At 38.5% G+C, this 17,039-nt stretch overlaps 1 protein-coding gene across 5 annotated transcripts in view; it reads left to right on the forward strand.

The window, feature by feature from the left end:
* Window positions 1–17,039, forward strand: part of stx1a (syntaxin 1A (brain)) — a 127,533-nt gene that overhangs the window by 45,562 nt on the left and 64,932 nt on the right. For all 5 annotated transcript variants that reach the window (XM_049478662.1, XM_049478663.1, XM_022662622.2 and 2 more), the window contains exon 3: window positions 2,122–2,221. In XM_049478662.1, coding sequence (XP_049334619.1) covers window positions 2,122–2,221 — 100 coding nt within the window. The remainder of the gene's footprint in view (window positions 1–2,121; window positions 2,222–17,039) is intronic.

Here is a 17,039-nt window from a genome sequence, read left to right on the forward strand (position 1 = left end):
AAAAAGGGTATCACTTATTATTTGGTCAAATCTGAATTATTAAAAACACCCCTGAAATCGTATCATAGTACAAAGTCCAAGAATTCAAATCATCCCATTGGGATCATGCGGCAAGACCTGATCCAGTCACTCGTGCCTCTCATGAAAATGCCTTTGTTGTATTTGTTTTTGCTGTGTTCCATGCCATTACAGTTCTTTTATTTAGTTTTTCATTTAAATATTTACACTATTTTTTTCTATTCCTCTTCTTTTCTTCTGTACTCAGAATTTGCAGCAGTCTAAGCAGCAACGGTATTACAGTCTACTTTGAAATACACACATGTGCACACACACTTACACACACATTTACAGCCTTCAAAAAGCACAAGCTCACAGCCAGTGCGCTTGCTTCAAAGTGAATTCATGTAAGCAGAATACTCAACTGTTTTATCTTCTCTGTTCCTAAGCTCCATCGCTCCACAGGTTAGCAGCATGCTTTCAGATACTGGTGGCTGGAGAATGTGCAGATGGTTCAAATTGACAGCAAGAGATAAGATGAATCTACAGAGTTAAGATGAGTTATATATGAACTTTTATTGGATTCCAATGGAAAAAGAGACACTCATTTAACCTTTCAGAGAAATCCCATTGACAGAGAGATGGTAACCTTAGCTGATGACCTTAAAGATACTCTTGATAGTGTTCTCAGTGTGAGATTATCTTATGGATATTTTCTGTGTGTGTGTGTGTGTGTGTGTGGTATGCAAGTATAATAATATCCTATCTCATTTAGCTTAATTTTCTTGACCTTTTAAGGCCAGGACAAGAAATCGCAGAACACATAGCAAACCTGCATGTGATTCACGCTTATATCAAATGGTAATCCTGCTTGTGCTGCACACGTATTAACATTTTGTAACTTGCATGTAATACTGAGTTATAACAAATGTAAAAACTAGATTTTTGATTTTGAAATGATTAAACCTGCATGTGCTTATGAGTAATGCTAAATTTGCATGTGCTACACAGTCATAATAAGGGGTGGGAATTACAGGATATTTCACGATACAGTATTGTCATGATAACTATGGTATCACAATACTCTGTTTCTGTGATACTCAATATCAATTTTGCAAGACAATTCTCTACATTATTCACGGCATCTGTGTAAATAATCAACTACCAGCAATTACGGATTTATTGGTGTCAGACTCCCAGAATTTGACAACTAATATTCTTCACCATAGATTTACCGTATTTATTTGATTCGCGCCAACATATGAAGTAATGAAGCAGTAACCATTGTAAGTCAAATTGGGGGGCAAGTCTTAGGGAGTTTAGAGCACCTATGTTTTAAACAATATTTAATGCAACAAATCAATAATATTTCTCAAACCAAAGTGATAAGACTAGCACAAGCCTACTCCAATACATGTGAAGTCAGAGACCGCCTCTTTTTCAAGTGCTGCTGATGCAGCATTGCCGAGTAGCGTCACAGCATGCTCGGAGTAAAGCGCTGCGACTCGGTTCCGATACATCAGCTCACAGACACAGCCTTGTGCTGATCGACATCACCCTTTGGAGTGATGAGGGGAAAAAGCACCATCTACCCACCCAGAGAGAGAAAGGCCAATTGTGCTCCCTTAGGCTCCCAATGGCAAGCTACATGAACAGGATTCGAACCGGCGATCTCCTGATCATAGTGGCAAGGCTTAGCCCCCTGAAGCCCCAATGCTACATTTTTTTAAACCTCTATTAGACAACCTCTTATGAAATGTGAAAAACAAAAAAATACGTAAAACATATGTAAAACTCTCCACTGTTCTGCACAATCATGACTCATGCTAAAGCTAAGTTTGATACTCTTATAACTCATTTTGAAACCTGCCTAAATAATACTACTTCTATATGTAATATTAAATATGTGTATTAAACACTAAATGTTAAACTTGCATGTGCTGCACGTATAACTTCTTCACACAGGTCAAAAGTGATATCTCCAAATCAGATTTTTTACATTTTGTAGAGTTTTATTTTATAACAAGACTATTTTATTCAGTAGCAGCTTTTTGAATACCCAAAATGGTTTAAATGGCCATTCATAATAGTCTCTCTCTCTGTGTTTCTCTCTCATTCTCGCAGGTGGAGGAGATCCGAGGCTTCATCGACTCGCTGTCTGAGAAGGTGGAGGAGGTAAAGAGGAAACACAGTGCTATCCTCGCCGCTCCGAACCCGGACGAGAGTAAGATCCTACTAATCTATTGAGCATCAGACATGATAATTCATCTCAGACACATCGGCCACATGATTTATGTTGTGCGTTCATTGGTTGGGTATTGACATTAGCCTTTCAAAAGAACCCTTTATTGAAAAAATGAATAAAATTGTTTTACTGCACAGACAGTATATTTTTACCGTTCTGTGGGTCCTGTGTGAGTCACAGGTGGGTAAAAGTTCCAGTCAGACTCCCCGTCTCCCTCGGCTCATTCTCCTCTCGGACGCTGGCATCGATCTGTCCCAGCGCTGCCCACGCTAGAGGTGCAGACTCGCCCAGCTGCTGCCCACCTGCCTGACCCAGCCGCATCGATCTGCTCTTTCATTCTCCCGTGCTCACACACTCCACACACTCCGCTGCGAGCTCTTTGGTTTGGTGTGAAGGTGTGTGTATAGGCCGTGGAGAGCGTCTCAGTGAGGAGTCGTTCTGTCTGGCTCGCTCTCTCTCTCTCTCTCTCTATTTCTCTCCCCGCCACTCGCTTGCCTGTAAAATGTCAGTGTAATTAATTATGCGCAGATGGGATTCGTTACAGGCCGATGTCCTGCCGTGTGCCGTGGCATTGAGGAATGTGTCATCTGCTCCAGTGTGTGTGTGTGTGTGTGTGTAGGGATTATAAATAAGGGGTGAGTGTGTGTGAGAGAGAGAGACAGAGAGAAAGAGAGATGTCATAATGTTACAGACCCTCACCTCCATATTTCCAGTCTAATCTATCTTTGTATCCATATGTCCACCTATCATCCATCCATTCAGCCTTCTATTCATCTGTATGTCCACTTATCCACTTACTCCACCTATCCCTCCATCCATCAATCCATCCATCACTGTGTCCATCCACCCATATATCTACACATTTTTATATATTGTCATCTATCCATCCATCCATCCATCCATCCGCCCGCCGATTTATACATGTAGCCACCCATTCATTTATCCATTTACCATCTATATAACTAACATCTTCTTTTTATCTATCTATTCATACATTACTGTGTCCATCCAGACATTTGTATATTTTGTCATCTGTTTATCTGTTCCTTCATTCATGCGTTCATCTCTCCATTGATTTTTATAGGTCTATCCATCTGTCTGTCCATCCATCCATCCATCCATCCATCTATCCATCCATTTACTCTTCTATATAACCAACCATCTTCATTTTTAGCCATTTATTCAAATATCTGTCCATCCATACAGCCATACATCCATCAACAAATATATTTTTCTTCATCCATCCATCTTCCCATCCATCTTAATATCCATCCATCTATTCATAATCTATTCCACCAACAGTCAACATCCATCATTATATCTACCATCTATATCCACCTATATTCACACACTCATCTTGTATTTTCTTGGTTCTGTTTTCTTTGACCAAACAAGGACAAGGACATGCATTTTTTTGTGATCTGATTTTCTGTCTGGTTCTGCTGTAAAAAAGAGTATAAAAAGCAGAATCTAATGTGTTTACAGGAGTTTGTCCTATCATGTCTGCTGTGCTCTTGTCTCTGTGTTCACTACACACTACATCACTGGTGCTTCAGTAACTGTAGAAGAGGATTTTCCTTACTGTGTGAAGAATAATCAGGAATGCTATGATCAGTTACGCTGTTCCCATACCACACTCTGACCCCAATGACTCCATACATGTATTGTTCTTTGTTCTTGCTTCCATGGAGACAGGGCGGGATCAAAGCTACACCAGAGCTGTTTCATCTCATCTAATGTTGTGTTTCAATGTTATAGACCCTCACTTTATTTTTTACCATCATTCGTATGCCTATTCATTAATATCATTATATCCATCTATCCATCCATCTATCTAGCCATTTACCCCATCCATCCATCTATTCATTTATCCAATCATCCAGCAATCTATCCCTCCATATGCATCTACCCTTCTCTGGCTGGCCAACCATCCACACATATATCCACATATCTAGTTTAAATGCACACATACATCATTCATTAATCCAGTCAACCACCCATTAATCCATCTGTCCACACATCTTTTCATCAGTCCATCTATCCCTCTAGCCATACCCATGACCGGCCATCCATATATTCACCTATCCATTCCTCTGTGTCCACCCACTCACCCATCCAATCCATTCATTTTTACATATATCCCTCCATCCATCCATCAATCCTTTCAGCCAACCGTTAGTCAATCTGTTCTTCTAGCCATACCCATGACCGGCCATCCATATATTCACCTATCCATTCCTCTGTCCACCCACTCACCCATCCATCCATTCACCCAACCATCTGTATGATAACCCATTCATCTTTACATATATCCCTCCATCCATCCATTAATCCTTTCATCCAACCATTAGTCCATCTGTCCACACATCTTTTTATCAGTCCATCTATCTCTCCAGTCATACCCATGATTATACATCCATATATTCACCTATCCATTCTTCTGTGTCCACCCATCCATCCATTCATCCAACCATCTGTATGATAACCCATTCATTTTTACATATATCCCTCAATCCATGCATGAATCCTTTTATCCAACCATTAGTCCATCTGTGCACAGATCTTTTCATCAGTCCATCTATCTCTCCAGTCATACCCATGATTATACATCCATATATTCACCTATCCACTCTTCTGTGTCCACCCATCCATCCATTTATCCAACCATCTGTTTGATAACCAATTCATTTTTACAAATATCCCTCCATCCATCTATGAATCCTTTCATCCGTCCATCAACCCATCTGTCGACACACGTTTTTATTATTCCATCTATCCATCCAACCATGCCCATGACCGTCCATCCATATATTCACATATCCATTCCTTTGTGTCCACCCATCCATCCATTCATCCAACCATCTGTATGATAACCCATTCATTTTTACATATATCCCTCAATCCATCCATGAATCCTTTCATCCAACCATCAATCCATCTGTTCACACATCTTATCAGCAATCTATCTCTCCCTCCAGCCATACCTATGACCATCCATCCATATATTCACCTATTCATTATTCTGTATCCACCCACCCATCCATTCATCCAAACATCTATTTGATAATCCATTCGTCTTTACATATATCCCTCCATCCATCCATAAATCGTTCCATCCGTCCACTTATATATTTAAAAGGTTTGTTCGATTCTGTATATAGATGACTTATAGACTGTCAGACATATAGTCAGAAGGAAGGAATAATGGATAGATGAATGGATGGAGAGATGGACAGTCAGACAGACAAATGGATGGGTGGATGGATGAACATATTGCTCTGAAATTTGAATCTGGGAGAGTCCCTTGTTTCACACCTACCGCTCTGCCGTTGCAGCTGTGTAAGCCTGAGAGGTGTGGACAGGCTAGATTTAATTAACTAACACACACACACACACACACACATATTAAACACCTCCACTTCCATCTTGTGCAAACATACTGAATTGTTCCCACCTGTTTGCTCCTACACACACATTTCTCATGACTACCCCTCAAACTCATATGCTCTCTCTCTCACACACACATATAAACACAGAGGGATGTTGTGCTATAAACATCTAGAAAACTTGACAGATTGAATGTTCAAGCAACCTTTCAGAAAATGTTCTACTAACCAAAATTATTAGTTGTGTATTTAAAAACTGGACCCCACAAATTATATATATAATATAATAAACAAAAAATTACCTTGTTATTTTTTTCCATGTTCAGTATGTAAAGCCAATAAAGATTTTTAGGCGGTATTTACATCAGCGTGCTTCAACAAGATGAATTGTGTTGCGTCACCGGACGAAAAGGGAATGTAATAACAGGGCACTTAAATACATAAGCTCCATTTTCTCGCACTGTGCTTTTCCCTACCTGGTGCTTATCGGGAAATTGCACCTCCATCACAGCTCATAGCTCCCTCTCAGCCGCTTAGCGTGTCATTACAGCTTTCTCGCTACATTCCACATCATTCTCAATTAGAAGCACATTTTGTCAACAACCTGCCTGTTCAGGACTTGATTGCGTCTTGTTTTATTCTTTTTGAAACACTTAAATGTGCATTAGTCATAAGAAAGAAGTTTTTCTGCAAAGCGTTTAAAAGACCAGGCGGTCAAGAAGAAATATGCTGCAGTCTTTCTGAATTTGTCTTGAAAAGGCTTGAATATGTTCTAAGTAAAAGAAAAATTGAGTTTGGAACTAGTGTTGTGTCCCATTATTTTTTCTGTGTCCCATGGGAGCATAGGATCTCTGCTTTAAATTGTGGGATATGTGCGAGTCCTTCGTTGATTCGATTTTTGCCAGTCACTGTCACTACTAGGTAGCTAGTTAGGAAGTTCTACTGATTTGTGTTGCCTTGTCAGTAAACTTGAGAACTTGAGAAAAACAGAACTAGCATTACCAAGGCATGAAAGCATTTAAAACTGTGGGTCTGTGCTAGCACAGATTCGCTAAGTGGTACATATCTTTAAGCAGAACACCCCGGCTAAGGTAAGCTAAACTAAGCTAAGCTAAACTAAGCTAAGCTGGCTAAGATTTAGTTAGTGCTTCGTACATATGATGCTTTTTGACTAGTCAGAATGATCTTTTAATATATCTAAAAAAATCAACTAATTTTAGCCATCTTTCACCATCCACCATTAGCAAAGCCAGAAAATCTGTCCCAAATATGGTGGGCACAGCAAAAAATAATAATATGACTAAAACTAGAATAGAAGAACCACATTTGGTCCCATAAAGAACTAAGTTTGTCACAGAGATGTGTCAGTTTGAGAAGCTTTTAAGCATGTGTGTCTTTTGTGGAATGATAAAGAATTCTAAATCATCCTTTTTCTAAACAAAGAAAACTTTTGTACTTCTTTAAATGAGAGATGCTCTCATTTTTGTCATTCCAGAGAAGTCCTGATGAAGAATGAAGGTGAACAAAGCCTCAATCTCTATAAGGGGCTCGAGGTCTCATTTGTAAGATCCAATTTGTCAGTCATTGCAAGACCTTCCCTCAGAATGATCCATCGATCCATTGATGGCTGACCCCTGGATTAGCTTTAATTGGCATTAAGTGCCCATAAATCCTTGGTAATATGGTGGGGGAATTGATGCTGAGAGATTTATGGAGCAGGGCCAAGGAAAGACCTCGGCCTAACCTCCAGCTTATTACAGCGGGTGTTGGAGGGTGGTGGGATCAATGAATGTTCAGGACTTGGGGGAGGGCTTCAAGTTTTATAGATGGTAAAGACAAACACTCCTTAGAGAAGGACAAGTTTGATTGCACTGCCATTGAGAAGGAAGATACCAGGAATGTTACCAGGAAAAATAAATGATAAAAAGACAGATACTAAAGAAAAAAAGAGACAATACTAATTGAACCATGTATACAGTAGTAGTGTGTAACACATGTGCAACACAACATACCAGATGTCGTTGCATGTAGTTGTAGAGGTTCCAGCTACAGTTCCTTCAGATTTTGCACCAGAGGTGAAGTGTTGATATTGTCAAAAAGCATCTCACACGTTTTCAATTAGTGATCAGTCTAGTGATGCAACTGACCATGCCATAGTATCTGTATCTTCAAGGGAATCTCTTGAGTGTTAAGAAAAGGTATGGTGCCTGTTTTCAGGACCCCTCTAACGTAACATTAGATTGTCAAAATGACTCTACTGAAGTCCAAAGGTGATCTGGCAGCATACAAAAAACAGCCCCCACAGTGACACCAGGCCTATGCTAAGACAAACGCAGATAGTAGCAGGTCATCTTTGTGGTGAATCCCCCTTGTGTCTTGGTGGAGACATGTACGGATATTGCCTATATGAATTTATTATCATTTATTGGTCTTGGTAACCTTCATCTTCCTTTCCAGTAGCGTTGCAATCTGACATATCCTTCTGGGTGCAACTATCTTTTTTTATAGTGTGATAGTGTGATAAAGTACAGTACATATACAGTAGATTATACAGGGGTTGGACAATGAAACTGAAACACCTGGTTTTAGACCACTATAATTTATTGTCCCAACGGACAGTGCTGGTGGAAACAGGAGAGTTGAGGTGCACATTGAATTCTGCCGTGATTTTGGCAGCTGTGGTTTTATGTTTTTTGGATACAATCCGGGTTAGCACCCGAACATCCCTTTCAGACAGCTTCCTCTTACGTCCACAGTTAATCCTGTTGGATGTGCTTCGTCCTTCTTGGTGGTATGCTGACATTACCCTGGATACCGTGGCTCTTGATACGTCACAAAGACTCGCTGTCTTGGTCACAGATGCGCCAGCAAGATGTGCACAAACAATTTGTCCTCTTTTGAACTCTGGTATGTCACCAATAATGTTGTGTGCATTGCAATATTTTGAGCAAAACTGTGCTCTTACCCTGCTAATTGAACCTTCACACTCTGCTCTTACTGGTGTTATGTGCAATTAATGAAGATTGGACACCAGGCTGCTCCAATTTAGCCGTGAAACCTCCCACACTAAAATGACAGGTGTTTTAGTTTCATTGTCCAACCCCTGTATTTCCATTCTAATAAATGTATTCAGCCAATTTAAGTTGCACCCATCGTTGGCCTAAACATGCAAATGCACAAACACACCTTGTCAATAGAATACAACTAAGATAAGCATGAACCTACAGTGTTAACTCATTAGCATGACTAATGGCAAGCATGATCTAGATGGGTATACATCCCCCCATTATTAAGGGTGAAGCAGTGGAACTGTGCCCTCAATCCAATACTTTTGCCATGAGTCTGGAAGTTGTTTGGTCTTTATTAAGATAATAAGCTGTAAAACTTCTTTAGCTCCTCCTGAGTAAAAGAGTCAGTATAACATTGCAGACAAGTATTGTCTGCTAGTTTGATATAAAAGCCAAAAGGTTTCTGCCTGTAACCCCATGGTGCTTTCACTCCACATACAGACACCTCATAATGTGTTACATAACAGACTGAAGTAAAGACAGTGCGGCTGCTTTATTGGCCTTGTGCCGAGGCGTCTGTATTTAATGATGCTATCTATAGCACCCACTGCTTCTCACCGTCTGCTCGTCTCCAGAGCTATTGTTGAGTCCTTTTGCAGAGCGGAAAGGGGTACAGTCAGGAGAAGTGGACCACAGATTTAATAAAAAGGCTTTGGCTGAAGATTCACAACACATGGCATCCTGCTAAGATACCAGACAAGACCTGAAATCAGCTTGATATATAATTCTTGTTCATTTCTATGTATATACTGCACATACCATGGGACAGCCATATTTCAATTCGTCACACCTGTACACATTGTGAGGTGTTATTTTGTAAGGGAGGTTGGTCTTGACTTAGTCTCACTCTCATTTAAACTCAGTCTTGACTTGGTCTTATTTTTTTTGCATTGGGTCTTGACTTTACTTCTTATTAGGACTCCATTTAGACTTGGTCTTAACTGGGTCTCATTCTCATTTGAACTTTGTATTTTGTTTTGCTTTCATTTAAACTTGGTCTTAACTTAATCTCATTCATTTGAAATTTAAATTTGTCATTATTCTCATGTGGATTTGTACTTGAATGCATATTATCTTTTTTTTTCATTGCTCCCATTTGGACTCAATTTTGACTTGGTCCACTTTAATTTGAACTCTGTCTTTGCTTTGCTCATTTAAACTCAGTTTCATTATCATTTAGGCTCCATCTTTACTTTGTCTTGCTCTCATTTGCAAGACTTGGTCTCACTCTCATTTAAACTCAGTCTCATTATCATTTAGGCTCCATCTTTACTTTGTCTTGCTCTCATTTGCAAGACTTGGTCTCAATCTTATTTAAACTTGGTCTTGACTTGGTCTCACTCTCATTTAAACTCATCTTGACTGGGTCTCACTTTCATTTAAACTCAGTATTGTTATCATTTAGGCTCCATCTTTACTTTGTCTTGCTCTCATTTGCAAGACTTGGTCTCACTCTTATTTAAACTTGGTCTTGACTTGGTCTCACTTTCATTTAAACTTGGTCTTGACTTGGTCTCACTCTTATTTAAACTCAGTCTTGACTTGGTCTCACTCTTATTTAAACTCAGTCTTGACTTGGTCTCACTTTCATTTAATCTCGTCTTGACTTGGTCTCACTCTCATTTAAACTCGTCTTGACTTGGTCTCACTTTCATTTAAACTTGGTCTTGACTTGGTCTCACTTTTATTTAAACTCGTCTTGACTTGGTCTCACTCTCATTTAAACTTGTCTTGACTTGGTCTCACTCTAATTTGAATTGGGTCTTGACCTTGTCTCTTTTCCGCTAAAGCTTAAAAGTTAAGGATTAGACCAACTTGGTCTTTACTTGGTCTCACCCTAGTTCTAGATTCAGTTTTAAATTTGAATCAGCTTTGATCTTGGCCTTTGTCTTATTTACTTAAGCTTGACTAACTATGGTCTAAAAAATATCACTGTATGAAGAGGCATTTCAAGGGTTCTAGAAGGGTTAGTAAAGGGTCATTGTGGGATGACTAGTGGGGGGGTAACATTGCATTGCGTTCTGCTGTGAAAACAGAAAGGATGTATGACATTACAAATTATAAGAAGATCTTACCCATCCTTTTATGCTGTAATCCCACAGAATTGAAGCATTCTACCAATGATTCCAGTTTGATGTCTAGGTCGTGGAATTGGTGGTGATTTAGCAGTGGGTTAAATGGTTGCTTTTGAAAAGTAACCTCTGTTTTATTAGCTATCTTCAAATCCCACAAGAAGAGGAAACTGGATGTCTTGTGTTTATTGAGGTCAAGTGAATGTGAGTCTTTTGAACAGCTCTATTCTCTCTCTTTCTCTCTGTGTCTCCCTTGTGCTGACGGTTGAAGTCAAATGCCAGCCTCACTACGGAACTAATATCTTTATCTCTGGAATATTCCATTAAGTGATGAATCAATCAAAGTCCAAGACCTAGCGCACCCTGTGCTAATGCAGGCTGATCTCATAGCGTCTTCTCTCTGTGAGAGGGAGGAGAAGAAGCAGAGAGTAATACAAAACAGGGCCATTTCGAATGAAATGGGAAATGATTGCATAAACACAAAGCCAGTGAAAAATGAATCCATTTAGAATTTCCTGTCAGATATGAAGTGGAGTTCATGAGCGCTTTAATTAAACTGTCAGAGTGCAAAGGCCTGGGAAATTTTGTTTTAGCAATACAGGGGGCTTCTTAGGCACTGTTTGCTTTGTCTTGGAATTGTGACCATTATAGTTATTCCCTCTATTTTGGTGTTTCATATTTATGAAGTGTTTTCAAGGGGAATTTTTGTTTAGCTTTACTTTTTTTGACTTTTTTTTACTTCAATTGTTTGTTTTTTAGGTCTGATTATTTTCTCCAAGCCTTAAAATTAGCACACATGATTATTTTGGAAACTCTAACTGTTTTTTTTATGCAAATGCAAAGTTTGATCAAGTTTGACCACAACTTCTTCCTACAATTTACATATGATGTATTAGCAGTTTTTTTTTGTTTTGCCATGTAAACACAGAAACACAGTATTGCTAATAGTTCAGACAGTAGATTATCTTTAGTTATGTTAAAATATGGATTAAATCTCATAACTCTTACTGAAACCTCCCTCCTCTTCATTTTTTTTGCTACTTTCTCTCTCAAAACTGCAGCAAAATTAATTAAAAACCTGCAAAAAACATTTGATATTCGATGTTCGATATTCAGCATTCGTCCTTTAGCCAAATGTTTAATCCCAAGACAAACACTACTGTGACACTTGCTCTTTTATTGTTTCTCCTGAAATTAAGGGTATTAAAAGTAGTTTGAAAATTGTTCATGAAGTGTTACCTCAGAGGACAACTTGGGAATGCCCGCATTTCTAAGTTTAAGTTGTAAGCTGTTATCTTGTGAGTGAGGTTGTATACTGACCACATGCTCATGGCAAGGCGACGTGAATTATTGACACAAGTTTAAGTGAGGCCTAGTAGTGGGTGTTGGATGGATGGGACATGCCATTTCATTGATCCACAGTGAAAGCATTACCACCTACAGTGGACAGTGCACTGGCTGAAATGATAACTGTGATTGCGATCAGGAAAGTGACTGAAGAAATGTGCAGAAATCACATCCAGTCCACATTTAAAGCAGGAGACCCTACAGGCTGTCCACAAACATTTGGACATGTAGTGAAGTTCTAGTGTGTTTGTGTGTTTGTGTGGGGCTCTTGCAGCAGGTGGTATATTTGTTCTGTATGCCACCAGCCCTGTCTACCCACATCTATCCAGTCCAACAGGCAACTGGACTTCAGCAGATCAATACAGCAAGCTGCGGGTCAGCACAATCAATGCCTTTACACTACAGGCCTAGCCAAGGGGCAGAGAGAGAGAGAGAGAGAGAGAGAGAGAAATAGAGAGAGAGATCTATTTTTGGCATCATGGTGACAGAGATCCTCTCCTGACACATTTCCCCTGTATTTAAGAGCAGCAGAGAGGAAAGTGGCATGTGCAGAGGATCCAAATGCAACACTGTCTTCAGTAAATCATTAGCTTCTGACAAAGCTAGCGGCACTTTTGGTGTTAGCATGTCTGTTAAACTGTGTTTCGTCACACACAGGAACAGGGAAGTGCTAGGGCTGCCAAAATGCCACTGTCAGTCTGGCTAGGCTAAGCCTTGAGGGTAATGCCTAACATAAAATCAACAGTGTTAAATTAACTACAGAGTTAATTATTCCTGCCAGTGGAATCAAATTTTACCCAGTCAAATCAAAACTTAATGAGATAAAGGGATGCCTCTCACTTACTTGCTAATCCTGCTAATAATGAATGAAAGGAAACAGGACCTGTTAGCATAATAACAAAGCTTCTGATGCTAACTGCTACCTTTTATTCACTGTGAGCCACGTAGCACACAGTAGTTTGCTAAATTAAAAAAGAAAATTCTTAATTATTCTATTCAGTGGAATCCAATTTCACTAAATCAGATTAATCTGAGATAAGGAGATGCCTCAGTGTAAAATAATGAATGAATTGTAACAAGAACCATTGTTTTTGTGTTTTATTTGTGTGATTACATTTTTGTAATGGTAACTGCTACCTAGGCACATTAGCATAGATATTTAAATTTTTCCACAACCTTTCTTACATCTATTTTTACATATAAACTACCATTGTTTAAGTAAAATATGGGATTATTTTAATACAATTTGCTAATTTGTCAAATGAAATCTGCTTATCCTGCTAATAATGAATGCAAGGTAACAGAACATTAGGGTAGTTATTTATTTTTATGTCAACTGCTGTCTTTCACTTACTGTTAACGACATGTATCTGTTGATAATCAAAAATGTATTTTATTTATTAATGAAATAATTTAAATTTTAAATATTTTAGTATGTCTGTTAACCTGTGTGAACTGTCTATCAAACACAGGAACAGGGAAGTGCCAGGGGCCACCAAAATGCCACTTTCATTCAGCCTTGAGCATAAAATCAACAGTTCTAAATTAAAGGGTTAAAACTTAATGAGGAAAAGAGATGCCTCTCTGTAACATGCTAATCCTGCTAATAACTTTCATTATTGTTAGCCCTGTTAACATACAGTATTTTGCTAATAAAAAAACTTTCCATTGTTAAGGGTAAACAAATCCTATTTTTTAACTACATATATGTTTGCACATATCAATTAGCGGTGTAAGAAAATATCGATACACTTGAATATCGCGATATTAAGTTTCGCGATACTGTATCGATTCTCAAAAACGTTGTATCAATTTTTTATAAAGTGTGTTTTTCTTAAACTACCGGCAGTTAGATGGCAGACAGTAGTTACTTTTGTGTTGTTTATTTACCCGGCCGCGAGGTGGCAGTGCTGTTATCTATCTTGATCCATTCGGCGCCTCCAGTACACTGCAAGTAAGTACAGCGCTGCATTGGCATTAGCACCCCGCTGGCGATGGCAGAATCTAAACGCGTTAGGCCGGCTCTTGGGGTGTACAGAGCTGAAGTGTGGGCTCATTTGGCTTCCACAATGAAGAAGGCAAATTGTTTAAAACTGTTGAAAAAAGTGACATGATATTGGATGCTACAGGACCTGTCAGGACAAGTCTAATGGAGCTCCCACCGTTCGAATTATTTACAAATTAAACTTTTTCCACCTAGATTAAATCCATATGGTTGTATGAGTTTTTTTTTTACAGTATCGTGATATATCGCATCGTGATCCCCGTATAGTGATACGTATCGTATCGCCAGGTTGGTGCCAATACACAGCCCTAATATCAATATATATTTCCTTCCAGTGAATTCCGATTTCAGTGAAAAATATAGAAACACACTAATACCTTCCACTCTCTGTTAGCTATATTAGCATGTTTTGCTTATAAACCTTTTTCATTTAAAGTGTGAATAAATTCTAAACATTATTTTATATACAACCATTTTTTACCCACATTTTTGTGATATTTGAGTAAAAATTTTGATTTGTCTATTTAAATCTTCTAATTCTGCTAATAATGAAAGGTAACGTAACTGTTAGTATAATTCATTTGTTAATCCCAGCTGCTACCTTTTATTCCGTGTTAGTCATATTGGGCTATTTTGCTAATAAAAATATACTGAAAATGTTTAGTTTACCTGCGCCCCCTAGTGGTTTAAATTTACTGTGGATTTTCATATCACACTGTTTATGGAACTTCTTAATTCCAATTTTCTTGATTTTGATTTTTTGCAACAATGTACAAAGTCAAGATGTTTCTGATTGGCTGCTTTCGACACAGCTTGCTCCTCGGTAAGCATGTTCGTAATGTGCATTTTTTCAACCGTGCTGAGGGGGGTGAAGCAGTGGAACTGTGTTCTCTGAAATGATGGTGCTTCATAAATTTCTGGATGATTTAAGGCGTTGAGAATGGGATGATGTGAGGGGTGATAAACATCCAGAAAAAACATCAATATATATATTTTTTTGTTTTCACTAATTACAATCAAATCCTCACAGCATTGCTCTTTAATAATTTAGTAGAAAGAATTTACTGAATAGTAGAGACAGTTACTCCAACAAAAGCATGAGAAAGTATTTAATACCCTTGATTTCAGATCAAACAATGAATGAGCAGGTGTCCCAATACTTTTGTTATTGTTCATATAGTGTATTTTTAATCTATGTACCTGAAATCAACAGGCACTGGCGATAATTCTCAGCCAAGACAAACAGCCTACTCTCTTTGTCTCTTCCCCCCTAAATCCTGACATTACAGCATTCTTTCATCACACGTTTCCTCAGATAATCTATCACCTCTTGTCTGCCAGCTTGGGGAGAGGGAGTGTTGTCTCTGAGAGCAGAGCTGATGAAGACTGATGGCTCTTGAGTAGGTGCAGACGTGGTTGTTTTGATAGCTCTCAGATCGCATCTGTCCGCCGGCTTCTGGATCTGTGGCATGGCTTCAGGCTAGTTTTCACTAGCCTACACAGAGGCACGTAGCTAAGCGGCCCTGAGGGAAGGGTCGGGATGGAATCGCTATAGTGGTGCTAGCAACGTTTGATATCAGATAGGAGGCTGGTATAATCCTCTGCTCTAGAAGAGGGACAGTTTTGTGTCAGCCCTGCATTTGAGGCATGATGATTGATCTAGAGTGCTACGCCCACTTATACACTCTTTAATAGGTACCTTGGTTTAAACTGAGTTAAGGCAAGAGTTAGAGAGCACTGGTAAAAGTCTCAGTCAGGCTAATTAGAATCAAAATTAGCTTTATTTCAAAATAACTTTTTGTTTTTTTTAAAGGTCTCCTTCCTCTAAAGTCCACTTTTTCTTGTTCTTTGCAAAATACTATAGGTCTCTGAGTTGTATATGAATGCTGCATATATAGGTAGGCATTCTCTTCAGCGTGTATGAATATTCATGAGTAAGAGCCCAAAACCCATCTTTTGTCAGAGACCGGTAATTCAGTGATCTAAAGCAGGACTAATAAGAGAAACACCGGAGCGCTTTCTTTCACAAAAAACTGCTCACCTGGCATTCATTCATATTAAAGACCACAACTAGACATTTTAAAATGAATTTAAAAACAAAAAAAAAAGACACTTTTAAAGATGTCCAGATTTGTTGAGATGCATTGCCCCCTAGTCTATTAGGAGTACCGAATCAATCTTTGTGTATGTATATGAAAAAGCTGGAAGTTACTGTTTTAAACAATACTATAAAAAATGGGACTTTCTGAACTGATTTAACTTTGATAGCTGATCACCAACTTGGATGCAATCCAAAGGACAGTTTTTGCCTAATGGTTAAAAACAAAGGATCGCTACTGTATCAGGACTCAAAATGTACACAGAAAAAGGAAGCCAGGCATGTGATACACAGATACTAAGGCTACGTTAGCTCAGCTAATGTTACGATCCTAGCCAGCTAGCCATATACTGTATACATTCAGTATATATATATATATATATATATATATATATATATATATATATATATATATATATATATATATACATATTTTGTGAAGAAGTAGTTCAACGTTTTTTTTTTATGAAACCAGTAAAAACAGAAGGAAAAGGGTAAAAGTTTTATTTACAACAGAGCTACTAAAAACAGTAACATGTTAAAACTGCTGTGTTCTAAAGTCCCACACTCTCAGAATCAAACTAAACACCAAAGAAAGAAAGAAAATCACACTTCCCTATAAAGCTAGCTAATAAATAATAAATTAAGGGAAAAAATAAAGCAAAATGCTCACTACTCTATAGTTTCCTGACCAATAAATAGATAAGAGACATCGGATGGTGCCCTCTAGCCTATGGAAATTAAACAGAGCATAGTCCTACGTGGTGCACAGTGTCTTGCCTGCTAAAAATCACAGATGGCACTTTCAATTAAACCTCTTA

The sequence above is a fragment of the Astyanax mexicanus genome, chromosome 4 (genome assembly GCF_023375975.1).
Source record: "Astyanax mexicanus isolate ESR-SI-001 chromosome 4, AstMex3_surface, whole genome shotgun sequence".
NCBI lineage: Eukaryota > Metazoa > Chordata > Actinopteri > Characiformes > Acestrorhamphidae > Astyanax > Astyanax mexicanus.